This window comes from Nematostella vectensis, chromosome 3 (genome assembly GCF_932526225.1).
Source record: "Nematostella vectensis chromosome 3, jaNemVect1.1, whole genome shotgun sequence".
Classification (NCBI taxonomy): domain Eukaryota; kingdom Metazoa; phylum Cnidaria; class Anthozoa; order Actiniaria; family Edwardsiidae; genus Nematostella; species Nematostella vectensis.
The window spans coordinates 16,660,798-16,685,352 of NC_064036.1; the positions used below are offsets into that span (position 1 = coordinate 16,660,798).

The 24,555-nt window shown below is 40.4% G+C and overlaps 3 protein-coding genes across 7 annotated transcripts; 1 reads left to right on the forward strand and 2 right to left on the reverse strand.

The window, feature by feature from the left end:
• Positions 1-287: 287 nt before the first annotated feature.
• On the reverse strand, positions 288-24,436 carry LOC5514251 (echinoderm microtubule-associated protein-like 2). 5 transcript variants are annotated; one of them, XM_048725138.1, is made up of 25 exons: positions 24,283-24,434; positions 23,594-23,668; positions 23,018-23,239; positions 22,321-22,599; positions 13,401-13,645; positions 12,983-13,080; positions 12,237-12,343; positions 12,012-12,065; positions 11,471-11,588; positions 10,306-10,458; positions 9,630-9,702; positions 9,321-9,422; positions 9,042-9,137; positions 8,212-8,358; positions 7,435-7,534; positions 7,000-7,040; positions 5,979-6,101; positions 5,240-5,392; positions 4,629-4,846; positions 4,308-4,399; positions 4,091-4,188; positions 2,367-2,454; positions 2,207-2,302; positions 1,707-1,837; positions 288-991 (listed from the first exon to the last, which is right to left on the reverse strand). In XM_048725138.1, the coding sequence occupies exons 3-25, from the start codon at positions 23,196-23,198 to the stop codon at positions 866-868; spliced, it is 2,919 nt and encodes a 972-aa protein (XP_048581095.1). In that variant the 5' UTR covers positions 23,199-23,239; positions 23,594-23,668; positions 24,283-24,434; the 3' UTR covers positions 288-865. The 5 variants fall into 5 exon arrangements, with proteins under 5 accessions (XP_048581095.1, XP_048581096.1, XP_048581094.1 ...); XM_048725139.1 differs by lacking the exon at positions 24,283-24,434 and adding an exon at positions 24,056-24,181; XM_048725137.1 differs by lacking the exon at positions 23,594-23,668 and having other exon boundaries at positions 24,283-24,436.
• LOC5514473 lies at positions 16,412-17,928 on the reverse strand. Its single transcript, XM_032383994.2, has one exon. The coding sequence runs from the start codon at positions 17,902-17,904 to the stop codon at positions 16,480-16,482; it is 1,425 nt and encodes a 474-aa protein (XP_032239885.2). The 5' UTR covers positions 17,905-17,928; the 3' UTR covers positions 16,412-16,479.
• On the forward strand, positions 18,271-21,207 carry LOC116612056. Its single transcript, XM_048725143.1, has 6 exons — positions 18,271-18,448; positions 19,013-19,575; positions 19,615-19,825; positions 20,300-20,445; positions 20,635-20,890; positions 20,985-21,207. Exons 1-6 carry the CDS (start codon positions 18,271-18,273, stop codon positions 21,119-21,121), a joined length of 1,491 nt encoding a protein of 496 aa, XP_048581100.1. The 3' UTR covers positions 21,122-21,207.
• Positions 24,437-24,555: the final 119 nt, after the last annotated feature.

Sequence of the window (24,555 nt, forward strand, 5' to 3'; positions counted from 1 at the left end):
TTGGTACAGTATTGGTACAGTATTGGTACAGTATTGGTACGGTATTGGTACGGTATTGGTACAGTATTGGTACAGTTCCTAAAATGGGGAGAAAATGCGTAAAGAAGAAAACCATTCACGCAACAGGAACGCAAAGGATTCTGGGGAGGATGGAGACATATGGTGGTTGTTTTGGTGGAAGGCAATTTTTTTGTCCATCGTCATTTCCCATCTTGTCGACTTATAGCTACTTGGTACGACTTTGTAGTATCACTTATTGAAAAAAAAATACTTAAAAGCTTGGCAGACAGTCACGTCTGCTCTTTAATGTGGAAATCTTTACTATTCTCTAATGCTGTACATTGCTGATCACCACAGTCACCGCACCTGGGGGTAGCCCCTCCCCCTCCGCCGCCCTTGTGTTCTCGAGTATGACCACTGTTCTCTACACCAAACTTTACAGTATGTATTATGATATGGACTCTGTTATCGATTTTTATCATTGACCAGGAGGTAAGAGAGTCTATTCTATCCTCCGCTTGAGGAATACTCGCATCCCGTCCATTGATAGCCTATCTGTAGGCGTCAGAGTTTTATTTCGGCGAAAAAACCCTGTGTAAGTTATTTGGCCGCCATTTTGGAAAATACGGACGCAGAGGAGTGGGGCGAGCGGGAAAGGGGGAAGTAATGCCTATTTCCCCCACCGCGTTATTTTTTTTCGCTCGTCCCGCTCTTCCGCGTCAAAAATGGTGGTCAAGATAACGAACTTCGGCTTTTCTCGCCGAAACTCAACACCTACAGGTAAGCTAGTGCGCCTGCAGAGATCAGGCGCGTTGCCGTCGTCGCTGCTTAAGGTCCCTAATGTTTTATCGTGAGGTAAGAGAGTCTATACTATTCTCCACTGAAGAATACTCGCATCCCGTCCGCCTACAGAGATCAGGCGCGTGTCGTCGGCGAGGAATCTCACACAGGTGACATGCGCACTATGTCCCTTGGCGACACGTGGCTCAGCCTGAAACCCGAGACCAAAAGGGAGTAATGGTCAAGAGAGACTCAAGTACCCATACCACTTGTATGGGTATCTCTCCCCTCTTATTCACCCAAACTTTAATAGACCGTTTTCACGCTGTTGCGCGCGCGTCCAAAATGCCACAGACTGGCGGGCCACAGCTGATCCAAAATGATGCGGACAAAGGGTAATTTGACTTAGCGCCAAAACTTAAGCAAAATAAGCACTTTGACAGCATTTTCTATAGCTTAGTCTGTAAACTCCACTTTGTACGCCATTTAAGATCAGCTGTGGCCCGCCAGTCGATGCGCGCGTAACATCGTTAAAGCGGTCTATTACACAGTTTCCAATATCTCCCCAACCACATCTTCCTTCTTTGTAAATTATAATCGACAAAACTGCATTACAGCGACCGTCAAACATCTGCCTCCTCCCCTTTTCTTCTTTCTTCTTCCTCTAGCCCTCTTCTTCCATCACCCCTTCTTCTACATTCTTTTCTCACCAACCATCAACAAATCCTACTTCCTCCTCGCCTTGCTACTCCATCCTTTTCTCCCCCTATACACCTGTGCGATCTCAGTCCTATTCCCCCAACCATAGCCTTTTCCCCATCCCCGTATAATACAACGTATATACCAACCTTCAAAGCGACATCGCTACACCCCCCCCCCCCCCCCGCCTCCGCTAAATCAAAGCACATAATCTCCTACATGCTCACCTTTCTATCGTCGCACATGTATCTGAAAAGGTTCACGTCACCGAAGTCATCTCCGGTTGCGAGCAAAGTCCTGGAGTGTGATCTATCGACGGAGTTTATATCTGTGCCGTCAGCTTTTTTAGGCCAGATTCCTTTTTGACAAAAAAAAAAAAAAAAAACAGCAAAGCCTTAAAACCTAGGAAAAAAAGTTCAATAGGAGAAAGAGATTGGGGAGGAAATCTCATTCATCTCATAGAACGTGAAATAATCAAAGCCTGTAAAAAATAATTCGCAGCTTAAAAAATAACCTTCCAATGAAAAATAAGTATTGAATTTGTCAGTGTTGGATCCAAAGGTGGTACCTAGGGTTCAATTGCACCATCCTTTTTTAGCCAAATAATGTTTATCATTCAGGGGAGAGCTTGGTAGACTTGGATATAGTTTTAAAAATGAAACGCTATCCTGGATCTGTAGATAACGGTCGAGGAATGTGAGACTAATGCAGACGATAAATTACCTACCAAGCACAGGGTACCCAAGCACACAGTTCTGCGTGGCCCACTCCGTGTTGCGCATGTCTTTCGCCAACTTGATCTGCTCACATTTCTTGGCGTCCCCTGGTGAAACAGTATGGAAATCAGAAAGAGGCTATTCTTTCATAACGGAAGTGACGTCACTTACAAAAAAGCAGCTCGTAGTCCCCGGATGTGCTCTGGATAAAATCACTGCCCACTGACCAGTCGAAATGAGTGACGTAGCTTGTATGTCCCTACGGCGTAAACAACAGAACGTAAAAATCGTTCCCGAGGAACCTGTGCTAATTGTTGGGATTGTGCGAGCGAGTGTTAGCAGCCATGTTTACTTATTTCCCAGTGATGAATTTTCACGCTCAATTATTGGTCAATACGGGTCACGTGCACATTTTCACAGGACAATTATCAGTCGATAACGTCCAGGGGCCGGTTGCACAAAGCCTGGATAAGTTATCCGCCGGATAGGCGCTAACCGCCGGATAAAATCCCTATCCAGCGGATAGTTATCCGGCGGATAAAATAGCGTTGCACAAAGCGTGGATAAGAACGCTGGATAACTATCCGCTGAATAGCCATCATTTACCACTAAATGGCTTCCCGTTTCCATGGTAAATATGCAAAGCGCGCGCTGTTTTTCCTTCAAACAAAATGGCGACCGTTGAAAAAGCTACTAAAAGTGCCCGTAAACAAACAGTTTATCGAGGCAAAGTGCATGTAAATCATTGAATGATCACGGGGGATAGTGTTTATCTTCTTCCTGTCTTTGGGAGTCACATTTCTCGACAGAACGGACAATATAGTTTGATTCCAGTCCTGCCAGAGCTGCATGTTAATTCGTAGTTCATTGTAAATTTACCAACAGTAAAAATTGTCGTTTGCATGTGTTTCAACGTTCACTGCGTCTAAATATAATCTAAATTCTGACAAAAATTTTGAAAGCAAGACGCCATTTTGTTTTTTCTTCACATTTATTCGGTTGATAAGATTTAATCCGACCTCTTTCATCCGGATAACTTTAACCGCTGGATAACTTTTATTCGGGCTTTATGCAACCGAATCACGCCACTTGGATAACTTTTATCCGCTGGATAAGGATTTAACCGGTGGATAAGACTTATCCAGGCTTTGTGCAACCGGCCCCAGCCAAATTGATATCTGTCCTGTGATCATTTGTGCAGTCAAAACTCGCTTTTCGTCTGCTTATTAACTTCTCAAACAAACTCCAAGTTTTTCAAAACGCTATGAAGGCAAAGAAACAATGTTTGATTTCTTTTATAAAATTATCATCAATATAATTTTATAGAATTTATCCTGAAAAGCAATAACAAAAACGCGCGCGCTCGTGGTGTAATTCCATGCACGTCAGCGCGCGCGAAGAAGACATTTCAATATTGAAAACTTTTGCTTTCTATTCAAGCTCTCAGCAGAACAATAAGAAAACAGTCTAGGTGAAAATCCATCAGTTGAAATGCAAGTTTGAGCTTGTAGTTTTTGTTCTAATGAAAAAAATTGTTGCATGGATTTTTATCTTACGCGAATGGCCAAATTAACAAATCGCGCTCGTGGCGTCTTTCCAGTGCACGTCAGCGCGCGCAGAAGACACTTTTCGATTTTTAAGCGTAGTCACTGGGATAAAAAATACATGAAACTATTCTTTGACTCACTGAGATATCGGCGGATAATGTCCAACGACGAGAAATGGTACGAAAAATAGAAAGTTGGCCGAGAAGTGAGGCAAAGATAAGGAATGAGAGGCGGAGGCGAAAAAAACCCTCGCGCCTTCATCCCGCTCGCCAATGTTTGAGTTTTTCCCGATAAAGACCAGCCATCGCCGTCGAGCAGACTAAAATAGGCTATGAAAGCGAAACCCACCTCGCATTTTCCGCACAATTCCATCGATTTACCGCCATTCTCCAGCGTGTAAACATAGATGTTGTTATCATGCGACGCTACAGCCAAACATTTAACATCTGAAAAAAAGAATTAAAAAAGCAATGTGTAACCGCTATAAAAGCGTCAGGAGAAAACATATGGAAAGAATATGACTCATGAGCCCTCAAAAGGAATATTTTGTGGCAAAAAGAAATACCTGGTGAATACTTCAGGTCTGAAATCTTTTCTTGTGCGCATCTCTTCTTAAAGAATATCGGCTCTCCTGATTTGACATTGAAAATGCCAAAACTATAAAGCAGATGAAAACCATATAAGCATCAGTCACATTAATAGGTGAACAGTAAGAAATGAATCCCGGTGAGGCTTATTCTGATGTGAATACCTGAACAATTTAGTCTTTTAGTGCCAATTTCCGAGTTTTTTTGCCACCACGCTTTTTGGCATATTTCCAGGGAGAAAATTCTGGGTTTTTTCTCCTTTAGGAATACAAAACACACGCTGATACGTCATTTCTTACCTGCCGTCTTTGTAACCGACAGCAATAGTGTCAGCGGTCGAGCTCACAGAGACTGCGCATGGGATCAACTTCTTGTCTCTGTTGTCGGCAGGTGGACGAAACAACTGAACTGAGTGGTCAGCGGAGTTCCAAACTCTCACAGTCATGTCACTTCCAGCCGTAAAGAATTTTGGCTCGCTTGGGTGAGCGGCCAAGCCTTGTAGGCTACCCGAGTGGCCCTGGGAAGAGAGTGATTTCAAATGTAATGTAAGGGGAATCGGTCGAACAGCTAGTCTCAACACTTGAGTCTATGACAACTGCTTACGTTAAATCCTTTAGTCCCCGTCCTCTCGCTCAACTCAAGCGCTTTAAGCGTAAGCACAAGACAATCAAAGACAAACAAGACAATCAATTTGTGAAATCGCGCTCAGTGTGCTTTGTTACATACCGCGCTTACAACCTGTTGAGATCAGTATTTAGATCCATGTCAAGAAATTATTATATACTCAAACTATTTCACGTTCTCTCACAAAACACACAACCTATCCGCGCTAATTATTCCACAAACACATTTTCCTGATGAGAAATTCCTCCTGTCTACCCATATAAGGGAGAGAGCTGCCCACTCTTACCGAGATAAGCTGTTTCTTGTCAGCGTTCGCCAGGGGAGACTTGGAAAGAGACAGCACGGCACTCCAGATGCAGTTATCGGTGGTGCCGATGTACAGGGTGTTACTATCATCAAACGCAAGCGTGCGGATCCCTGTCACGCCGTACTCGTGCAGCTATTGTACAAGGTATTTAATGAAAAACATACGTTACGACAATTTAAAACATAATACTTGGTATAACATATGCTTCTTGGTAAAACATGTATAACGCGGAAATAAAAAAAACGGATCAACCCCCGCCCCTCTCATCAATACAGAAATCTACCCATTCGCCATTCAACAATCCCAGACAACCAAGAACCATTCAACAACTTCGCCCATTCAACCACGCGCCATTCATCCCTTCTAGAATCCACCCATGCGCCATTCATCTCTCCCAGAATCCACCCATTCGCCATTCATCTTTCCTAGAATCCACCGATCCACCATTCATCTCTCCTAGAATCCACTCATTCGCCATTCATCTCTCCCAGAATCCACCCATGTACCATTTATCTCTCCCAGAATCCACCTATGCGCCATTCAACAACCTCGCCCATTCAATCATCCGCAAATCATCTCTCCCGGAATCTACCCATGCGTCATCTAACAATCTCAGAATCTACCCATGCGCCATTTAACAATCTCGGAATCCACCCAAATGCCATTTATTTATCGCAGTATTCTGTCCCATACGTGATAGGTGTATGAAATCACATACTCGTAGCTCGACGCCCGTGGGACTAAGCTCCTTCATGTTGTTCCACGCCCGGACTGTCCCGTCTTTTCCTCCGCCAGAGAGCAAATCACCATTAGGGAGTACAAGCAGGGCGTACACAGGGCCCTAGGTGAGATGGTAAACCAAATGGTCAAAGTATGGCAAGGGAAAGGAACGTGATCACAAACATACAATGGAACCCCGCTCTTAGAACACTCGCTTAAAAAAACCCACACCTTGTGTTCTTAAGCACACTTTGTTTCAAAGTTTAATGAAAGAAAACTCCATGTATTTTCTGAAAATATAACCTTAACGTTAGACCTCGCTAATTAGAGCAAATTTCCCCGGGCCCTCTGTAGGTTATTTGGAATAGCGGAACGATATGTGTTATGTGAATCAAATTTTAATTGTATATTGTAGACGTAAAAAACTATAATGGATATATGTTTATTATATACATACTAAGAAATACTCACTGAAAACATATTCAGAAAAAAATTTCGTTCGTTCACTGGCAAATTAGAGGCGGGAACGATGTTCTTTCACCGTGAAGAAAAGTCGTTCGCGGTTCTGATTGGACGAACGATATTTTTTACTGCACTTGAACGCTTCAATCCCGACGCATCAACGAGTGCATAATCCATTTTGTAATTTATTTATATCATAGATGTCGAGATTTTAGAGATAAAAAAGTGCACTACTCGTGTAACATGAGCTACAGTCTCGTGCGTGACATTAGCGAGACACATTCATTTCAATGTATGTTTCTGTCTGTTCAACTGAACCGTCGAACAGCACAAATCTCGGAGCCTCTGCAGCCAAGTCTAATAAAATGGTATCTAATAAGCTTATTATAAATTTCTCAGTATGTATATAATTAACAAAATACAGCATGGAAAGTGCTTTGTACAGTTTTTATTCACTCGTTCGTTTTTTGATACTGCACAACTCGTGAATAAAAACCGTACGCGCGCACTTCCCATGTAGTATTCTCTATTTCTGTTTCATGGAAATGAAGACTTACCTGGTGAGCGTTTGTTATTGATGACGAAATTTCGTTGGTTCCTGTATTTAAAAAACTCATTTAACAATACACTTTTAAAAAATGTAATAAGTTTCCACCAGTTTCCCAGTTTGATACTGGAAGAACCATACGGTTTAAATATCCTAGAATGTGTAGGTGTGCATAGAACCAGCAGTAGCTAATACGCCAGTCAATGATGGTTTCAATAAATGGAAATGTCAATATATCGCTACAAAGGGAAGCCAGGGAAGTGCACAAAGCGAGATTCTGATTGGCTCAGAATGGTTTACTGACAACAGAGAACCAAAACAAATCGTGTTTTGAAAAGGCAGGTCGCGATACAACGGATTCGACAGTAACTTGACGCCTTACATGTATCGTGACATCACACCTCAACATACACCTCACATATGTCGATAAACCTCGCTATATTACCTTCACGCCATACATATATAGTCCCATTAGTGTCACCCGTGATGACGTCACCATTCCGGGCAAACGTCAGACAGGAGATATATAGCGGCTTCACATGATGCTGAAACAATAATCATCATCATAACTGTCAGTATGATCATTGGAATCATCATCTCTCAGCATCATCCACTTCCTCGGCACTAAAATCATAATCATCACAAAAATCATAACCTTCATACGGTTTATGAACTGGCTACTGTTCTGATGTCTTCTATTCAATTATACAATCACAAATCCGTTGATAGATGGAAGTTTCAATCCATCATTATCACCTTGTCGTAATCAACATCATTATTTCAACTATCGCCGCCACCACCCGAGGAAATGTCGCTGTGTACCCTTGCCACCCAAAATCCTTTAACCTTTAACTTTAACCTTCGATAAACCCCAATTATTTCGCAGTCGGTTTGGAGTTTACCTAGCATTGCGACAAACTCCGAATCTTGGATGTTTCTTTTATAAAAATTTGAAAGAATTAGAGAAATATATGTAATAATCGCGTAAATAAGACTGTATGGGAGCGGTTTTAATTTTTTTGGGTGGAAGCAGTCCTTTTGAATTGATGCGGGCCACCTTAACCATAATCTCCCTCACCAGTGTTATAAACATCGTTCAACACAAATGATCACCTCTGCCATCACTGCTACCGTCAAAGCCACTAAACAGTTATCATCCCTATGATGTCATCAATACGAACCGAAACATAAATTACGTCACGACAACCACAATATCGCTTACATCGAATCTCCCGCGGTCGCATTTGAGCCTTCCCTCCTCTATGTTCCAGAAGCTGACATGTTGTTTCCCACAGGACACCAGAGAAAGCACCCCTTCATTGACCTCAAACGGCGTGAAACTCGCCACTAGTACCTGATCCATGTGGCCCTGTGTCAGACAAAATGACGGTTAACCATGAGCTGGTCCATATGGCCCTGCGTCAGATAAAATGACGGTTAACCCTGAGTGGATCTATATGACCAGATGTCAGATAATGATGGTTAACCATGAGCTAGTCCATATGGCCCTGTGTCAAATAAAATGACGGTTAACCCTGAGCTGGTCCATATGGCCCTGTGTCAGATAATGATGGTTAACCATAAGCTGGTCTATATGACCATATGTCAGATAATGATGATTAACCATGAGCTGGTCCATATGGTCCTGTGTCAGATAATGGTGGTAAACCATGAGCTGATCCATATGGCCCTGTGTCAGATAATGATGGTTAAGAATGAGCTGGTCTATATGGCACTGTGTCAGAAAATAATGGTTAACCATGAGCTGGTAAATATGGCCCTGTGTCAGATAATGATGAGTAACCATGAGCTGGTCCATATGGCCCTGTGTCAGATAATGATGATTAACCATGAGCTGATCCATACGGCCCTGTGTCAGATAATAATGGGTAACCATGAGCTGGTGCATATGGCTCTGTGTCAGGTTATAATGGTTAACCATGAGCTGCTCCATATTGCCCTGTGTCAGGTTATAATGGTTAACCATGAGCTGCGTTTTCTTGTACGCATGTAAGATGTCTGCATATGAACTAATCTAACTCAACCACTTACCCGTGCACTGGCTACTATCTTATTTCGTTCCCAGTCCCACACAGTGATTGTATGATAGTCATCATCATCAACTGACACAATATACCGTCCATGATCCTGGCAAATCATAATCATCATTGAATAAAAAAAAATTACAAACAACCCTGGCTCGTTCACATGCACCTGCAGCGCAGGGTATACAGGAAAAGGGCCGACGTGGCAAGGTTTGTCTACACCATCACATTCATATTAAACACTATCACGAACAGAAAAATAGTAAAGCGGTAATATAGTATTCACCTTTTTGGAGAAAGCCAGTGAGTTCACAGCTCGTCCAAAATGACCAAGACCAATAACAGCTATTGTCTCCAGCCTGACGACGTCCCAGATACGGAAGTGGGGCTGCAACATTCACGATTATTCAAATACTAATGCGAAAGACAAATAAAATAAAGCAGTGCTTCAAATTTATTATGTCATTTCTACTCCGAAATTGTTAGATACCGACACTCCTTATATTGGAACATTACCTTTAAGGCCATGTAATAGGTTAGAATAATAAACTGATTAGAGGAGGAGTAAATGTTTCGGATGGCATTAGTGCCGTACCTCTCCTTGTACTTCTTCATGGCCAGCTACTTGGCCGGACGCAATGGTCCTTCCATCTGGATGGACTGCAAGGCTGAGGAAAGACAGAGACTTCGTCATTCATCATATCCATCTTTACAAGTCCTTATACTCTGACAGGCCTTTGCGCCACCAAGGAAGACAGGTACAAGGGTGGTTTCTGGGGGGGGGGGGGGGGGAGGGGGTATATTGGGTGGCTATTCATCAGGCTTTGTCATTCAAAAGACAAATAATTGATATAAAAATAGTATAATTTAAAAAAATACTGTCAAACAAATTTTAAAACCTTGCTTTTTTCCGTGAAGTATCTTAAAAAGGTCGAGAGAAGGATTATGAATAAAAAAAGTGTACTGCCAATTTTTGTTTGTTTTGGAGGAAAGATATGAAAGTTAGATGTTATACCTCAATAAGAACTAAATACCAAGCCATGCGCCAGATAAAAACTGAAATGGAAATTAATCTCGCTAGTGTCAAGCATGAGAATGAAATTCCAGCCAAAATTTGCTTGACCATTCTGAGGCCATAGGGGCACCAACAAACATAAGTACAGACAAAAAGGAAAAAAAACCATGGCGCATCCCACAAGAGGCCCCTCTATACGTACTGTATGGTTCTCTGCTAATATCAATAAAGCATTCCTTAAACATGCTTTGCTCACCTTTTGACATCATCCGTATGTTGAGTGTAGTGTCGTTGAGTGTGCTTCTTGAGGTTGTACAAAACAACAATAGCTGCAGTGAAGTAGGCTAACTCTCCTGTTTCATTCACCACAACAAGATTATTACGACAGTCCTTGCCACGGTATCCATATCTACAAAAAACATAGAAATCAAGTTAGTGGCATAAGTTGTATGATGTGACCTGTCTGGTAACCTTCAGGGAATATTTTAAGTAGAAAATGTCACAAATAGCCAAAATTTTTTTTTTATCTGCACAAACTTTCAAAGCAAGTGCAACCACATTAAAGTACCCCCCGCCCATGTAGCAGATGTGAAACTTTAACATTGCATCACACAAAGAAATCCATCAATAACCACACCCGCCATGTAGCAGATGTGAAACTTTAACATTGCATAACACACAGAAATCCATCAATAACCACACCCGCCCATAAAGCAGATGTGAAACTCTAACATTGCATCACACACAGAAATCCATCAATCACCACACCCGCCCATGTAGCAGATGTGAAACTTTAACATTGCATCACACGCAGAAATCCATCAATAACCACACCCGCCCATGTAGCAGATGTGAAACTTTAACATTGCATTACATACAGAAATCCATCAATAACCACACCCGCACATGTAGCAGATGTGAAACTCTAACATTGCATCACACACAGAAATCCATCAATAACCACACCCGCTCATGTAGCAGATGTGAAACTTTAACATTGCATCACACGCAGAAATCCATCAATAACCACACCCGCCCATGTAGCAGATGTGAAACTTTAACATTGCATTACATACAGAAATCCATCAATAACCACACCCGCCCATGTAGCAGATGTGAAACTCTAACATTGCATCACACACAGAAATCCATCAATAACCACACCCACTCATGTAGCAGATGTGAAACTTTAACATTGCATCACACGCAGAAATCCATCAATAACCACACCCACCCATGTAGCAGATGTGAAACTTTAACATTGCATTACATACAGAAATCCATCAATAACCACACCCGCCCATGTAGCAGATGTGAAACTTTAACATTACATCACACACAGAAATCCATCAATAACCACACCCGCCCATGTAGCAGATGTGACACTTTATGAATGCATCATCCAAAGAGAGCATACTTACACCCACTCCAATGCAAGTCTCTGATCAGGCTTGTCAGGGTTTGTGTTAGGTTGGGCATTGTCAGGGGGGTACACAGGAATTCTTCTTCCCCTTAACTTAATAAATACAGGGTCTGGATCTGTGTCAAAACAGTTAGTGTTAGTCACTTTGTACTGATACTTTAAGGTTTGTTACAGCCAATACCCTATTACCTCCAGCCAATACCCAATACCTCCTTATGGCTTTGGACATCTTTTAAATCAAGCCACATGAAAAACAGATCACGTTACCCAAAACAAAAATACAAAAAATGTTTCTAAGAAAACCCAATTTCGTTGGGCATAAATTCACCTGAGTAATAATATCAAGAATAGTAGTTTCATAAAAAAAAAAAACTTTAGTTCCTACAACACATTTTATTAAGTGTTTATTGGATGTACAATTTACATTATGATGCATTGATTTATTCAGTTATTCAATGCTTTACATCATTTATCATTTTTACTGAAACAAAAAATATTAAGGGTTTAAAGGGTTCATTTTGTATTTATGTAATCTATACCTTTGCCTTGGGTTCTTGATATTTTATTAATATGATATGAATTATTCTTTGAATCTGTAAATTATATCATACATATAAAATGGTCAATGTACAGTATTATATGCATTGTTATATTCTTTATATTTTACAGAACACAAAACTTTCAAGTTATAAAAAAAAACTGGTTAAAAAATCACATCAATAAATTGTATTTTTTTAACCTGTGATCAACAGCATGTGTCTTACCTGCATTAGTCTGTGTCTGAATGTTGGAGCTGCGTTGATTTGTATTGCCCCTTGATGACATTACTTTATTCACAATTGGCTCCAGAAGCTCAATAAATGATCTCCAGCTATATCAAATCAAAGTAGTAATACAATATAAATCCTGTAGTTTTAAGCAGGGTAAATAATAACAATAATAACGACGGTGGCGGGAGGCGGCGAGCGGTGGCGAAGACGACGATGATGACATGACTGGGTCTATTTCCAGTAATCATTAGGCCTTGTAATATGGATTAGGCTCTCAGAAATGAGCTGGATAAATTGCCCACTGGGAGACTAAGGAGAACAACTGAAGACAAGGCCAAAAATCCTGACTTCTCATCAAGTCTAGTGTATGTGCCTATATAAACAGCTTGACTATGGAACTCAGCATCATCTACAATTTGATAATTGCAAAAAGTTGGTCTGGTTCTTAAGTTGTTCTTATCAAATAATGAACTGTGTACATATCTGCTTGGAAGCATGCATGGTTTAATGCAAAGGAATCCTCACCATAAATAGGGTTAGCCTAGGGGTATCAAAGCATAGAAACCAGAAGGTTAACAATTCTCATTGGTAATCAGTAGAAAGAAACAACACCACTTTTTGGCAGTCAAGAAATGGGGGGGGGGGTGCAACCCATGCACCCACACCATACTTTAAGCCTCCACCCAGATCATTGCGGATCTGAAGCTACTGTAACATTCAGAGATCTCTAGAGCACTTACTCAGTCTTGGCAGACCCCTCAATCCGATGGACAGAAAGTGCTTTCTCTAACAGATCTAGGGTTATCGGCAATCTATCAGGTGGGCAAAGTCTTATCGCCTGTATGATAAAGAAGAAAAAAAAGACAGTCAACAGTTAATCTCAAAGTGGACCGTTATCCAATGAGTTCGCTTAGGCCATACTTTATTACATTTAAGTTTTGATGTACATACAGTATGTAGCTATGGTGTCTACCAAGAACAACCTGCTCATACGTTTATACCTCAGGAACTTCAAGAAAAGCAATTTCTAAAGTCATTGGCTGTATCAGAAAATGATGTGGGGTTAACCCTAAACGATCGTTTCACTAAAAATATCTAGTTGTGGTTTATTTCCTCATGTTCAACTGAAATGTTAGATAGTAGGTATGTAGTACATACCTCTCTATATGGTAAGTTTTCTCTATCTCTTGAATTCTCAAAAGATGATTTCAAATTCTTTAAGTCTGCAAATAGCCCCTCCTCTGCAGCTCGTTTTAGTTCATGCTCTAGTTCCAGCTTAAGTAGTGAATCATCACGTGGTGGCCTTGATACAGATACAGGCTTAGTATAGAGAGGGGTGTTGAAAGATTGACTTGAGAAGACACCTAGCTTGGAATGACGCTGGCTATATGAATCGTAGCATTCTGGAAAAAAACATAATCATTTGAATCATAGCATTCTGAAAAATAGGTACCCAAATGGTACATGAGTCAATTAGCCTGCATAGCTGGCGATTATGTTGAGTTTCCAGTCTATCCGAGAATCGTTCATAAAAACATTGTTCTGACTGTGTCTCTAAGGAATTTTATCATGAGAAAATATGTTTAGTAACTTTAAAGTGAAAGAGAAACAGGAAAAGAAAGAATGAAGAGAAAAAAAAATGTAGCCAAGGCTGGTCTTGAACCTGTCACAAAGATTTCGCATTGATAGACAGACGATCGGACCACCAGATTATTGTAGCTTGCTTAAAAAAGAAGGGACTATAATTAGAGTCTTACTATTTGTGTCGTATTATCGTTCGAAACTTTCAACAACATGTCAAATTTCAACTTTGCTTTTCGTACTAAAAACTCAAATACCCAGCACAATTAATTACACTACTGTTATACAATGTGTGTTGTGAATGTAAATAATCTAGAAAAGTGCAAAATCGTTATTCGATGAATTAGTGGGGGCAATGTGTTTGGACCTTCTCAGCTCAAAGACAAGCTATAAACAATTGAACGTCGAGATGCGAATCGGCAAGTAAAGGACTTAAAAATAGCTCTCATAGCATTGTAATTTTGTTGTTGACAAACTTACAACTTAATTGAGCCCCAGAGGACACAAGCTGCTTCAAACTCAGTCACATGCTCTTCAAAACATGCACTAGTTCCTACAAACACAGTCACGCTCTCTTCGAAAAATACACACGCTACTTCTCGAACTCAGTCGCTACCCTCGCTATCTTCAAAACATGCACCAATTGATTCAAACGCAGTTATGCAATTCTTCAAAACTGCACAAACTCAGTCTAGCATTTCTTAAAAATTAAAATTGCTTCAAACTTAGTATAGGGCTCTCTAGAATAAGCGCCGATTGCTTAAAACCAAGAGAGTGTCCAAACACAGTCGCGGTCTCTTATAAATGCACAAACTGCTTCAAAATCAGACATACCCGTACGAAAAACTTGTGTTACTGAGAACCAAAATCGGGCCTAAATGAGGCCCTAAAAAGAGGTCTCAACCTAAATCAGAACCTCAACTGGACCTCAGCAATTTCATTTAGGTTCTGCATTGTACAGCCTAAAAAAATTGGGTCCGATTTGGGCTGCAATTTGGGCTATTCAGACAGCTTGCCAGCCTAAGTCAGAGCCTAAACGAATTTAGGTTCGTTTTAGCCTAGCTTTTTTCATAAGACATGAGCCCAACTAGAGCCCAAATAAAATTAGGTTGTAAATATGGCTGTAGCAGAGGCTAAAAAACGGGCCCAAATTCAGCCCAAGTAAAATGAGGCTCTGAATAGGGCTTCAAGATACAAAGTATGCGAGAGCCGTAAATGCGGGGCAAAATAGGGAATCAGATTTATAATACTTACATGCTAATCTAACCAGGGACACTTCCCGATCTAACTTAAAGTTTACAACTTAACTAATTTAAAAAGTAGCATACAAAAATTAGCGAACATTGTTCCTACGATAAATCAGTCTATCTCGATTTTGTTCGAAAACTCGCACACATAACACTGCGTGGCCGAAGAAGTATTTTGTGGGATAACCTCGATAAACAAGCAATTGTCACAAATGTCACTTATATTAAAAACAACTAACTTGTCCATTGCTCTCTTTACCGAAGTAATGTGTGTTGATGAGGGATTATAGCAAGGGTATTCTAATGGAGTTGCGATCGCCAGATAGTGAACGTTTCTTGCAGCACCAACGTTAACTTTTATGAAGCATTTCACTTGCGCGAATGCGATAGAGTTGCGCGTAGAATACTTCACAGTAGAACAGTTCCGTCTCGACATTCTCTTATAATCAAGGCCATAAATAAACGCAGACTTCCGTTCAATTCTATTAAATGCAATAACATTCATGAAAGTAGGTGTTTGTTTTAGATAATTTTCAAGTGCTAAAAGTTCATGCTCATTCAACTGTTTCCGATAGAAAGCACCCAAAACATATGTATGTTTCAATATTTCTTCCCTTCTTTGCGTTTTGTTTGGATGCATTAATTTCCAATACAAAGTGTCTTCATCTGAGCCAGGTGCTAGACATTTCTCTCACAACGATACTGCTTCCAAGATCTGGCTGTCAATAAATTGAGTTCCGTGTATCAATTTAAGTATGAATCCATTCTTATCTTCAAATGAAAAGCAGCTGTGAGTATATAGAGGCCCGAGATCCCTTACATTATCCACCAAATGTAATAGTTGATGTAAATTAAGAGTCATGTATCGTTCTTCATACAGTCTTGAAAAGTTTGAGCAGAAGCTTTGTAAAAGCTCTTCCGCGGTCTTTAGATCATTAGGCGAAATACTTTCTTGTAAAAGTAAGAAATTCGCACGGACGAAACAGAAATAGTGCTGGAAGTAGTTTTCCGGTAATAAACCAAACAGCACTGGTAGACCGTAATAAAGCAGAAACGAGCGCAACTCGTTCGCTTTCCAGTGGTTTAGGTGCTCTGAAATTGATCTTGGTAGACGTTTCAGTTCAAGAGTCGGTGTAATTAGTTGCAACCTGGAATCGATGACATTGACGTACTTGCTCAGACTGAATATCTTCCTGGAGTTACTGCTATCAAACCATAACCTGAGGAGCAATTTCTGAACCCCCAACAGGACGCCATGCATATAGTCTATCGCTGTACCACGAATAATGTCGTGATATTTCAAAACAGAAAGCCAACCAAAACCTTTCACACCTTTAATAGTTTTTGCTTTTCCAGAAATAGAATGTTGTAGAGCTTCAGCAGCATGATTTATCGTAGACGTGACTGTTCTAAGTGGCCCCTTTGGATCTGTTTCGTTGTAAGGAAAAATCCATACACGAGTGTTGCCCGTTGTACTGTACAGAATTGCAAACCATGCTTCGAGCTGGCAAGTCACAGGAACTAGCTAAAAGGACCGCCTTACATGTAAACTTTCCTTTAGAAGGAGATTCAAATTCTATTCCATTTTCAAGCTCTTTGAGTGATTCTATATGAGGTTTGAGAAATGTCCACATTGCAGGCTTTTTCTCACCGAACCAAAGACCCGCAAACAACATATTTTCTCGAGACATTCGCTTAGAGTATTGAAGTTCGTTTATGACAAAGTACAGAGGCCAGATAGATACCTTCGAAGATTTGAATACCGGGACACCATCTGTGTTCATCAAGAATGAAATGTTGTCTTTGGAGCTTAAAATCCCGTGTTGACACAATTCATGGTACAAGTTTCCGTCATAAATATCTTCAATGTTTTCGTTATTTCTTTTATTCCTTTTAAATCTGTATTGTATATCCTCATAAAATGAAGGTCTTGAAAAAAATAGTTGTAGTTGTTGAAGAATAGGTACTTCGATGAAATACGACAATGCGTTTTTCTTTGTTAAATCTTTGAGACATCCGGCATTTGGGCAAACAGTTCGTGTTTTCGGCTGTGAAATGACAGACAAACAAAATGCACAGTACCGATGGATTACAAGCGGATTGCGTAAATCCTTAAAATACTTCTTAAATTTGTATACTGTAGTAGGAAGAGAATGAGATATAGGAAGCGCCAATGAAAGGAGAGTCAAAAGATTAGACATTGCTTCAGCCGGAAGATTGTACTTAATAGTAAACAACGCAAACAGCGCCATGACCGTACCAATTGTCACTCTTGACCCCGGATACAAAGGTGCCGTTTCATCCATGGCATTTCCTTGATCGCAACCATCTCTTGCTTCTCCTATGACTTCATTGTCATCAACAAAGAAATCAGGGGGATCCTCAAAAGTACTGTTGTTTACTTGATCAAAGCTAAATGATAAGTCATCCGTAACGTTGGTGAATTCATTTTCATCGGGTTCACAATCATCGCGTAGGTCATCCTCCATTTGCTCAACTAGTGTAATTAGCTCTTCTTCCCAAAAACTATCATTTGTCGTAGTAGCACCGCTCTCCGTTGTCATTTGCTGTGAATCTAAAAGTTTGATGCAAACTTCTGACATTGTGTCCATAAAAAATGCGTCCCCGAGTGAAGAGGAGTTCACTCTTGAACGCTTTAACGCGCTAGTAGGACAATCAGGGCAATCATCACCAGAAAGGTGGAAGTCAGCATCTCCATCACTTGCGGTTTCTTCGACTAAAACAGAACAATCATCAGAGGCTCTTTCAAAACTTCGAGAGCTATCTAAAAGGGGAACCACAACTTCACAAAATTCCTCATCGACCTGATCCATAGTAAAATAAAACCAATTAGAAACCAAAAATACGCAACCTTGAAAGCAGTGCTGCTCTGTACACGGGTACTCGACTTGAAACGTGAGAGCTTTATTATTTTTAGATCTTGTGTTGGTGTATTTCAGTGATTGGACAAAGAAAAACGTCACTGACTGAAGTGTGGTATGACAAATCGCAAAACCCTATTGGCTAGCTTTTTTGCCGCTCTTTTTCAGATGAGATATCATATTTCGGGCCCTTTCTTCATATTCTAAATCTGTTGGGTAGCTACACTTACCGTTATAGAAAGCAAAAAGTCTTCGGATTTCCAAAAATCTCTAAAAATCTATAATATCTGTTTTCAAAAGCAAGTAGTTGAAAGCGAGATGGCCTTTTATGCGTGTATCTATTTTTACGCCGACAAGAGTGTCAGTACGGTGCCAAGGAGTAGATGTTCGCTGCGCGGGACATTCGAAGCCGGGGAGGAAGCCGATGTTAGCTGGAAAATGGCTAAAGGCGAGAAAGAGACCTATGTTGGAGTGATAATAAAGACAGCAAAGAAAGGTAAGAGCGAAGCGTGTTTATGGATTACTTTTGGCACAGGAGTTTTTTTGTACAGCTTTAAATGAGCTGCTCCGTTTTAAACGGTAAATTTGTACACACACGTACAACTTATAAGTACAATACACATTCAATAGTGCTCAGGGAAAAACTAGTGGAACCCTTGTAATCAACGAGTGGAGTAAACCCCATCTTGTTCAATAGTATCATAACAGCTCGAGCTTATTTACCCATGTAAATTAAGATTGTTCATCGTATAAATGCGCGCGCTTTTTGCCCATGGGGATAACATTTCAAGGGCAGCTTTGGTGGAGTAGTCCATGACGACCTATGTCTGCATATGCTGATGAGATAGAGCACACAGTTTTGCTCAACATTGAATATGATCGCAAACAGACATTAAAATAAGAAAAAAGGAATATAAACTAAACAAGCTCAATGAGTTCAATGGCACAGTTGCATGACCTTTGATCTCCAAAAAATGACAGTTCACTTAATTGAATTGGATCTGGTACAAATAGGTTAATTATTTACTGTTTTCATTTCGGTCATTGCTTGCTATTTCAGAGGAAAAGCCGCAAATAGAACAGTTTACCGAAGATGTCGGTCTACTCGTGGCGGACATGATCAAACGTGGAGAAAACGTTAAAAGCCAATTACCGGAGCTATTGAAAAAAAATCTCCCGGCTCCAGCACCAACGGCCGCATCTGCTCCTTGTAAGAGGGCGCGGAAAATGACGAAGGTGATGGAGGAAAGTAAAAAGCAGGCTGAGGATGATGGCGAAACCAAAGATAAAAAACGAAAAAAAAACCATATTGATCCGCTCACAGAGAAGAAAAAAAACAAGAAGAAAAATGGCGAGAAAAATAAGGAGCCTTCGCAGAAGCAGGCGTTAGCAGAGGGGGCAAAAGATGCCTCACTGGAGATCTACAGCTCCTTCAGGCAGGTGTTCGGTGCTCAACTGGATCTAACCAGCGAGACCCGCCAGCCGCCCGAGGCCTCTACTCCCGTGACTCCCATACAAGAGACGACTCCAATACACCAGACCTCAATACGCGAGACTCCAATATCTGAGACCGGGGGAGTTGTCTTGAGGGCGGTAGAGGAGACCCTTGGGATGCCATTCGATGAGGAGGAGGAGGAGGAGGAGGAGGAGGAGGAGGAGGAGGAGGAGGAGGAGGAGGAGGAGGAGCCCAGAAGCTATTTAGAACTGCTAGGCACGAACGACCATCCATTGGAGGAGCCAGCAGCATCCCCAGATCCCATTGCACTTTATTCTGGCTTCTCTGAGTTGGACAAGCTAAGAGAGGAGAATCGTCTCCTAAAGGCCGAGGTCGAAAGCCTCAGAAGCCAGTTGACCTCCTCTAGGAGACAACCAGGTGAGCTAGGAAACATAAAAAATGATTTTTGCAATACTGTACAGTGGTTTTATTATTTTCCACCGAGCGCCGGCTACTTTTAAAAAAAAGTTTATTTTAAGCCGCATTGTAACCAGTTTACTTCCGGTCGATTGCGTAACGGTCTCCGATGATTTTTAATGAAATAGGCGAAAAATATTTCCAAATATTGAAAGCAGTGTGTCTATTGGAAGTTTCTTTGATGATGTGATCATTTAGAGCGGATGGCCTGTAAATATCTCGGATTCTAATAGATTCTTTTGTCTTTTAACGGTTTAGGTTCCGTCGAAGCTCCGGAAATAAACGGCCGACGATGCGGCTTTAAGTTTAAGTTTTATTTGAACTAATAAAATAGAATAACTTCCACCGCCTACTCTGAAACTACGCTACATAACGGGTATTCATTTTCGTCATATCACATCTTTTAATTATTCTTTACTTTATTTATTTTCCCAGTGCCATCTGCTGAAGTTATCAACTTTTTCCGTGACTTTGTCTCATTTAATGATGCGACAAACATCCAATACTCTGCTGTCGGTGGTGCTCCTTGTCAAGAGTACACGATCAGGGCAAACCTAAACCCAGGACCCACAACAAGCCAGGTAGGGTCTCAAGTGCCAGGCCTTAAAATGTCTATTTTTCTTTATATTTATCTACAATTTTTCTTGCGTTTGTGTTTGACCAATTTAAACTTGTGTTGCGCTTATTATTGTGCCTGTTGTCCTTTAATGAGTACTAACCTTTGAAAATTTTACTAGAATGTCCGTTGACCATTCCTTTTTTTTTTACAGAATCAGCGCAGCAGGGACGACGTTAAACTGCTGGATTCAAGCGACGTTTATGTCAACCGGAATGCTTTGCGAAGCTGTGTACAAGCAGGGCACTCAGCCAAAGGCCCCATTGGGCTTTTAAAGAAACTCATTCCGATAGTTTTTTCTGCCGAGGAGCTTGCAAGGTCGTGCGGCCAGGGGCTCGCTCGCGGAGGGGCATCTCAGAAGGAGGATGGGAAAGCCCCTCTTGACCAGCACAAGGTCAATGCTTGCAAAGGTAAATTTCAAGCTAAATTTGTTAGGAAATTAAACAATTTTGTTTGTCAATTTCAAGTCATTGTTAAATATGTGGTCTTCGTATTTAATTTCAGATTACCTTGTCGCCTTCTGCCTCCAGAGTAAAATGGCCCAGCCAGGAGCGCAAGAGATAAATAAAGCGTTCACGCAACAAATTACATATGCGAGGACAAAATTAAAAATGCAGAGTGCTGCTGTGAACACCGAGTAGATATAATGATCACCGTCTTTTATGTATTTCTTTTTATACACTAGACGGTCGAGGATTATACACGATTAAAAGTAGTACTAACCATACATGTTGTAGATCTGTTGATTATTAGAAGATAGTAAATGATTGATTAAAGTCACGACCTAACTTTAGAACCTAAATCCAACCTAACTAAGGCCTAATTGAGCGAACGATTTTGGCTACGGTTTTAGGTCGTAAATTAGGTTCCTTTTACGTTCAAATTAGTCTCAAATATTTAGGTTCGTGCGAGGCTCATTTTGGCTCAGAGTTGGCTTAAAACATTTAGGCTCAATTTAGGCTCATTTTCGCTCAAAATGTGGCTCAAATTTTAGGCCCGAATTTGGCTCAGTTTAACGGCGTATTTTTCGTACGGGAAGCTCTTTTCAAAACAAGCACAAATAATTAACACAGTTTTCTTTATCTTACAAAGAGTAATGTTGACAATTTTGAAACAGAGGGCACATTATAATAACAGGACAATGCGCATGCAAAACGCAAAACGCACATGGAAGACTTTCTTGCAGAAACCTGCTTATAAATATTTTTTGGCTTTACATTTAGAATATAGAGGTCACAGGTCAACAGAAAGTGTTTTATACTTCCTAAAGCTTTAACCGTAAGTTACCACACCGGAAGTTTAAAGATAATTCAAGAATTACTGTGTTGAAAAGCACAGAAAGACCACAAAAAGTTCACGCAGGCAGGCAGACAGGCAGAATGCGGACGCTGACATAGAGTCTAGGATGCCTAAAGCACCTAGACTCAAAAAGAGATGAATAATGGATAAAATCTTCAAATGTTTTAAATTATTTATGTTATTTTATCTGATATCACAACAATTATAAATAAAAAGACACATTTAAACTCTTATCAAAACATGATAAAAGTGAATTATAAATGATAAGAGCCAATAACACCCTTTAAAGTCATCACAACAGAGGCATGCTTGATAGAGTTTACTGTAGGTGTCTTTGAATGAAAGAAAAGAAATTCAGAAAACTGAACATTCTGTTGTTTTAACTGCTATCCCCAGTCTAACCATAGAGGTCAAAATTTATGTACATAATGTTGACCTCACACATTTTGCTATACTGTATGTGACATTTGAACCCTGTGAATAAAACCTTGTAAATGTTGATAATTTAGGGGTTTACAATAACACATTACAAGCAACCTACCCTCTAAAAAGTCACACAAATCATTGTATCTCACTCCCCCAAGCTCTGATTTGAATTTGTCCACAAGGTGGCTAAGGGTTGGATCCAGGATGAAGATGCTATTGGCATTCAGTACATGACGCAACTCATCTGTGGTTGCCCGTCCTGAACCATCCTTTTGGTAGTCATGATGCTTAAACCCCTCTCTCACTCTAGTAAGCCTTGCCCTTGGCACCCTAGAAATTAATGGCTGGATGCGGTCGACAAGCACTTCATCACTTGGGCGTGCAGATGGATAACCTTTAGAAAAAAAATTCTATTGATATTTATTCATTATACTGTCATTGCACACTGAGACCAATGTTTCTCAAAGATTTTTTATTTTGTAGAAAGAGGTGCTCAAAACCCCCCAAAAAAACATATCATGAATAACCAATTTCAATGAAATGTCTTTAGCTGTAAAGCCCTAGACAGTATAGGATGCAGTGAAAAGAATTGGCAAGAAATTGGATTTTCCAAGAAGGTGAGAAAAAATTAGATTAAAAGGGCACAAATGTAAGAGCAACAACAGGAGAGTCCTTTTCGTATGGCTGCAAATCCCAAGGGATATTTGGACAGTTCTTGACACTTGTATGGCATTTTGCTTTTGTTTTTCTTAAATGAGAGAACAGCTTTAAATTGTGGTTTAAGAGAGGAGATTGATAAATAAAAACAATACCAGAGGCTGCAGTGATCGGGGGTATTGTAGAGTAACGGCTGCCAATCTTGATGGGAGTTACTCCTGACTCGAATCTGTCTCTGGGGTATGTCTGTAGTCCTTCTCCATGCTTGTCCCTCACTGGGACCCTTCTTAGCTTTCCACATATGATCTTGTAGTCATACTTTGGTGTATACATCATGGTGACTCATTTCAGTGTAAAGCCATACAGCTGCTAAAACACTGTAAATGGGACAACAAGGATTGGCATGAGAATTATCACATCTGTATTTTTGACAAGGTGTGAGTAAAATATGCGCCAACACATATCACCCTACTAACAGCTCCATTATCAACTATGGCGTTGTGCAAATACTCAAATTGAAGTGAAGTTACAGATATTTCAAATGTAAGGGGTAATTGCAATAAAGACTGTGGAAATATAAAGAATACAAACCAAATGGTTGGGATGGCATTCTAAATTAAACAAATTCACATTATAATAGCATTTGATAAGGTTTAAATCATTATCATAGATTTTTAACTTTGTCATCTAACTTCCTCATCATGAGTGCAGCGTCTTCACAGGGAGCTCACCTCTACGGTTTGAATAAAGTTAGAGTTGTCGTTAGACCGCTAAACCAATGGGAGAGAGCAGAAGAAACCAAGCGCCTAAAAATTAGACAAGTGATACAAACGCACACACATATTAAAAATCATCAACAACGCAAAGCCAAAGAAACAACTCTAACTTTATTAAAACCGTAGAAGCGAGCTCCCTGTGGCATCTTCTCAGGTAGTAGTGATTGAACCCCAAGTTTATAACTATTTGAGAAAATACAGGCGAATCTTAATAATCTTCCATATATACTTAAAGTTCGGTGAGACAACGCTTACCAATCTATCTATCATCAGACACAGACAACAATGCAATAGAGAACATTTGAAAACTTATTAAGCTTGCTTTAGAACGAACTGAGGGAAGCATGAAAGCATCAAGATTTTAATAAGTTAAGTTTAATATTAGACAAAACATAAAAAAATTGCATTATTTTTTACCTTGTAAGGGGAGTATCAGTTTAAGTGTGTGAATTACTGGTCATCACTATTTGTTGACCTTGAGAAGATCAATATAAATAATTAAATATTCCGGTGTTACGTTTGTTATGGGCTTTCGTTCTCTTCGCAACCATTTGTTTACAACTCACGCTTCCTTGACACCTCACCCCGTGCAAACTTTCTTCAAGAATTCACCAAAATACAGCGTCCCTTAGAAACCTACTTACTTTTGAATTCAGAACCTGCCATCAAAAGCTATCACCACGATTCGATTAGTAAATCATTCGGAATGTTTATCGAGTGTTTATCAAAAAAGACGCACATCCGCCATCTTTGTTTGCTGTGCGTGGCCGGTACTAGACCTCCCCAAGTTGAAAACACAGGCCACCCAGCATTGAATACTTTGTTTTGCAAAAGACAAACTAAAAAGAAAAAAATATATATTTTGGGGGGGGGGGGGGGGTGGGGGGACGGTCCCACCCCTCCTTCGTACAGCCCTG

Coding starts and splice junctions, on each gene's coding strand:
- LOC5514473 (XM_032383994.2), bottom strand. CDS start 17,904: ATGGATCAGGTCGATGAGGAATTTTGTGAAGTTGTGGTTCCCCTTTTA.
- LOC5514251 (XM_048725137.1), bottom strand. CDS start 23,198: ATGATGTATACACCAAAGTATGACTACAAGATCATATGTGGAAAGCTA. Junction 4,847..5,239: donor ACAAGAAACAGCTTATCTCG/GTAAGAGTGGGC, acceptor CTCTCTTCCCAG/GGCCACTCGGGTAGCCTACA. Junction 4,400..4,628: donor GTCGGTTACAAAGACGGCAG/GTAAGAAATGAC, acceptor TCTGCTTTATAG/TTTTGGCATTTTCAATGTCA.
- LOC116612056 (XM_048725143.1), top strand. CDS start 18,271: ATGGCCTTTTATGCGTGTATCTATTTTTACGCCGACAAGAGTGTCAGT. Junction 19,576..19,614: donor CCCTTGGGATGCCATTCGAT/GAGGAGGAGGAG, acceptor GAGGAGGAGGAG/GAGGAGGAGGAGGAGGAGGA. Junction 20,891..20,984: donor CAAGGTCAATGCTTGCAAAG/GTAAATTTCAAG, acceptor ATTTAATTTCAG/ATTACCTTGTCGCCTTCTGC.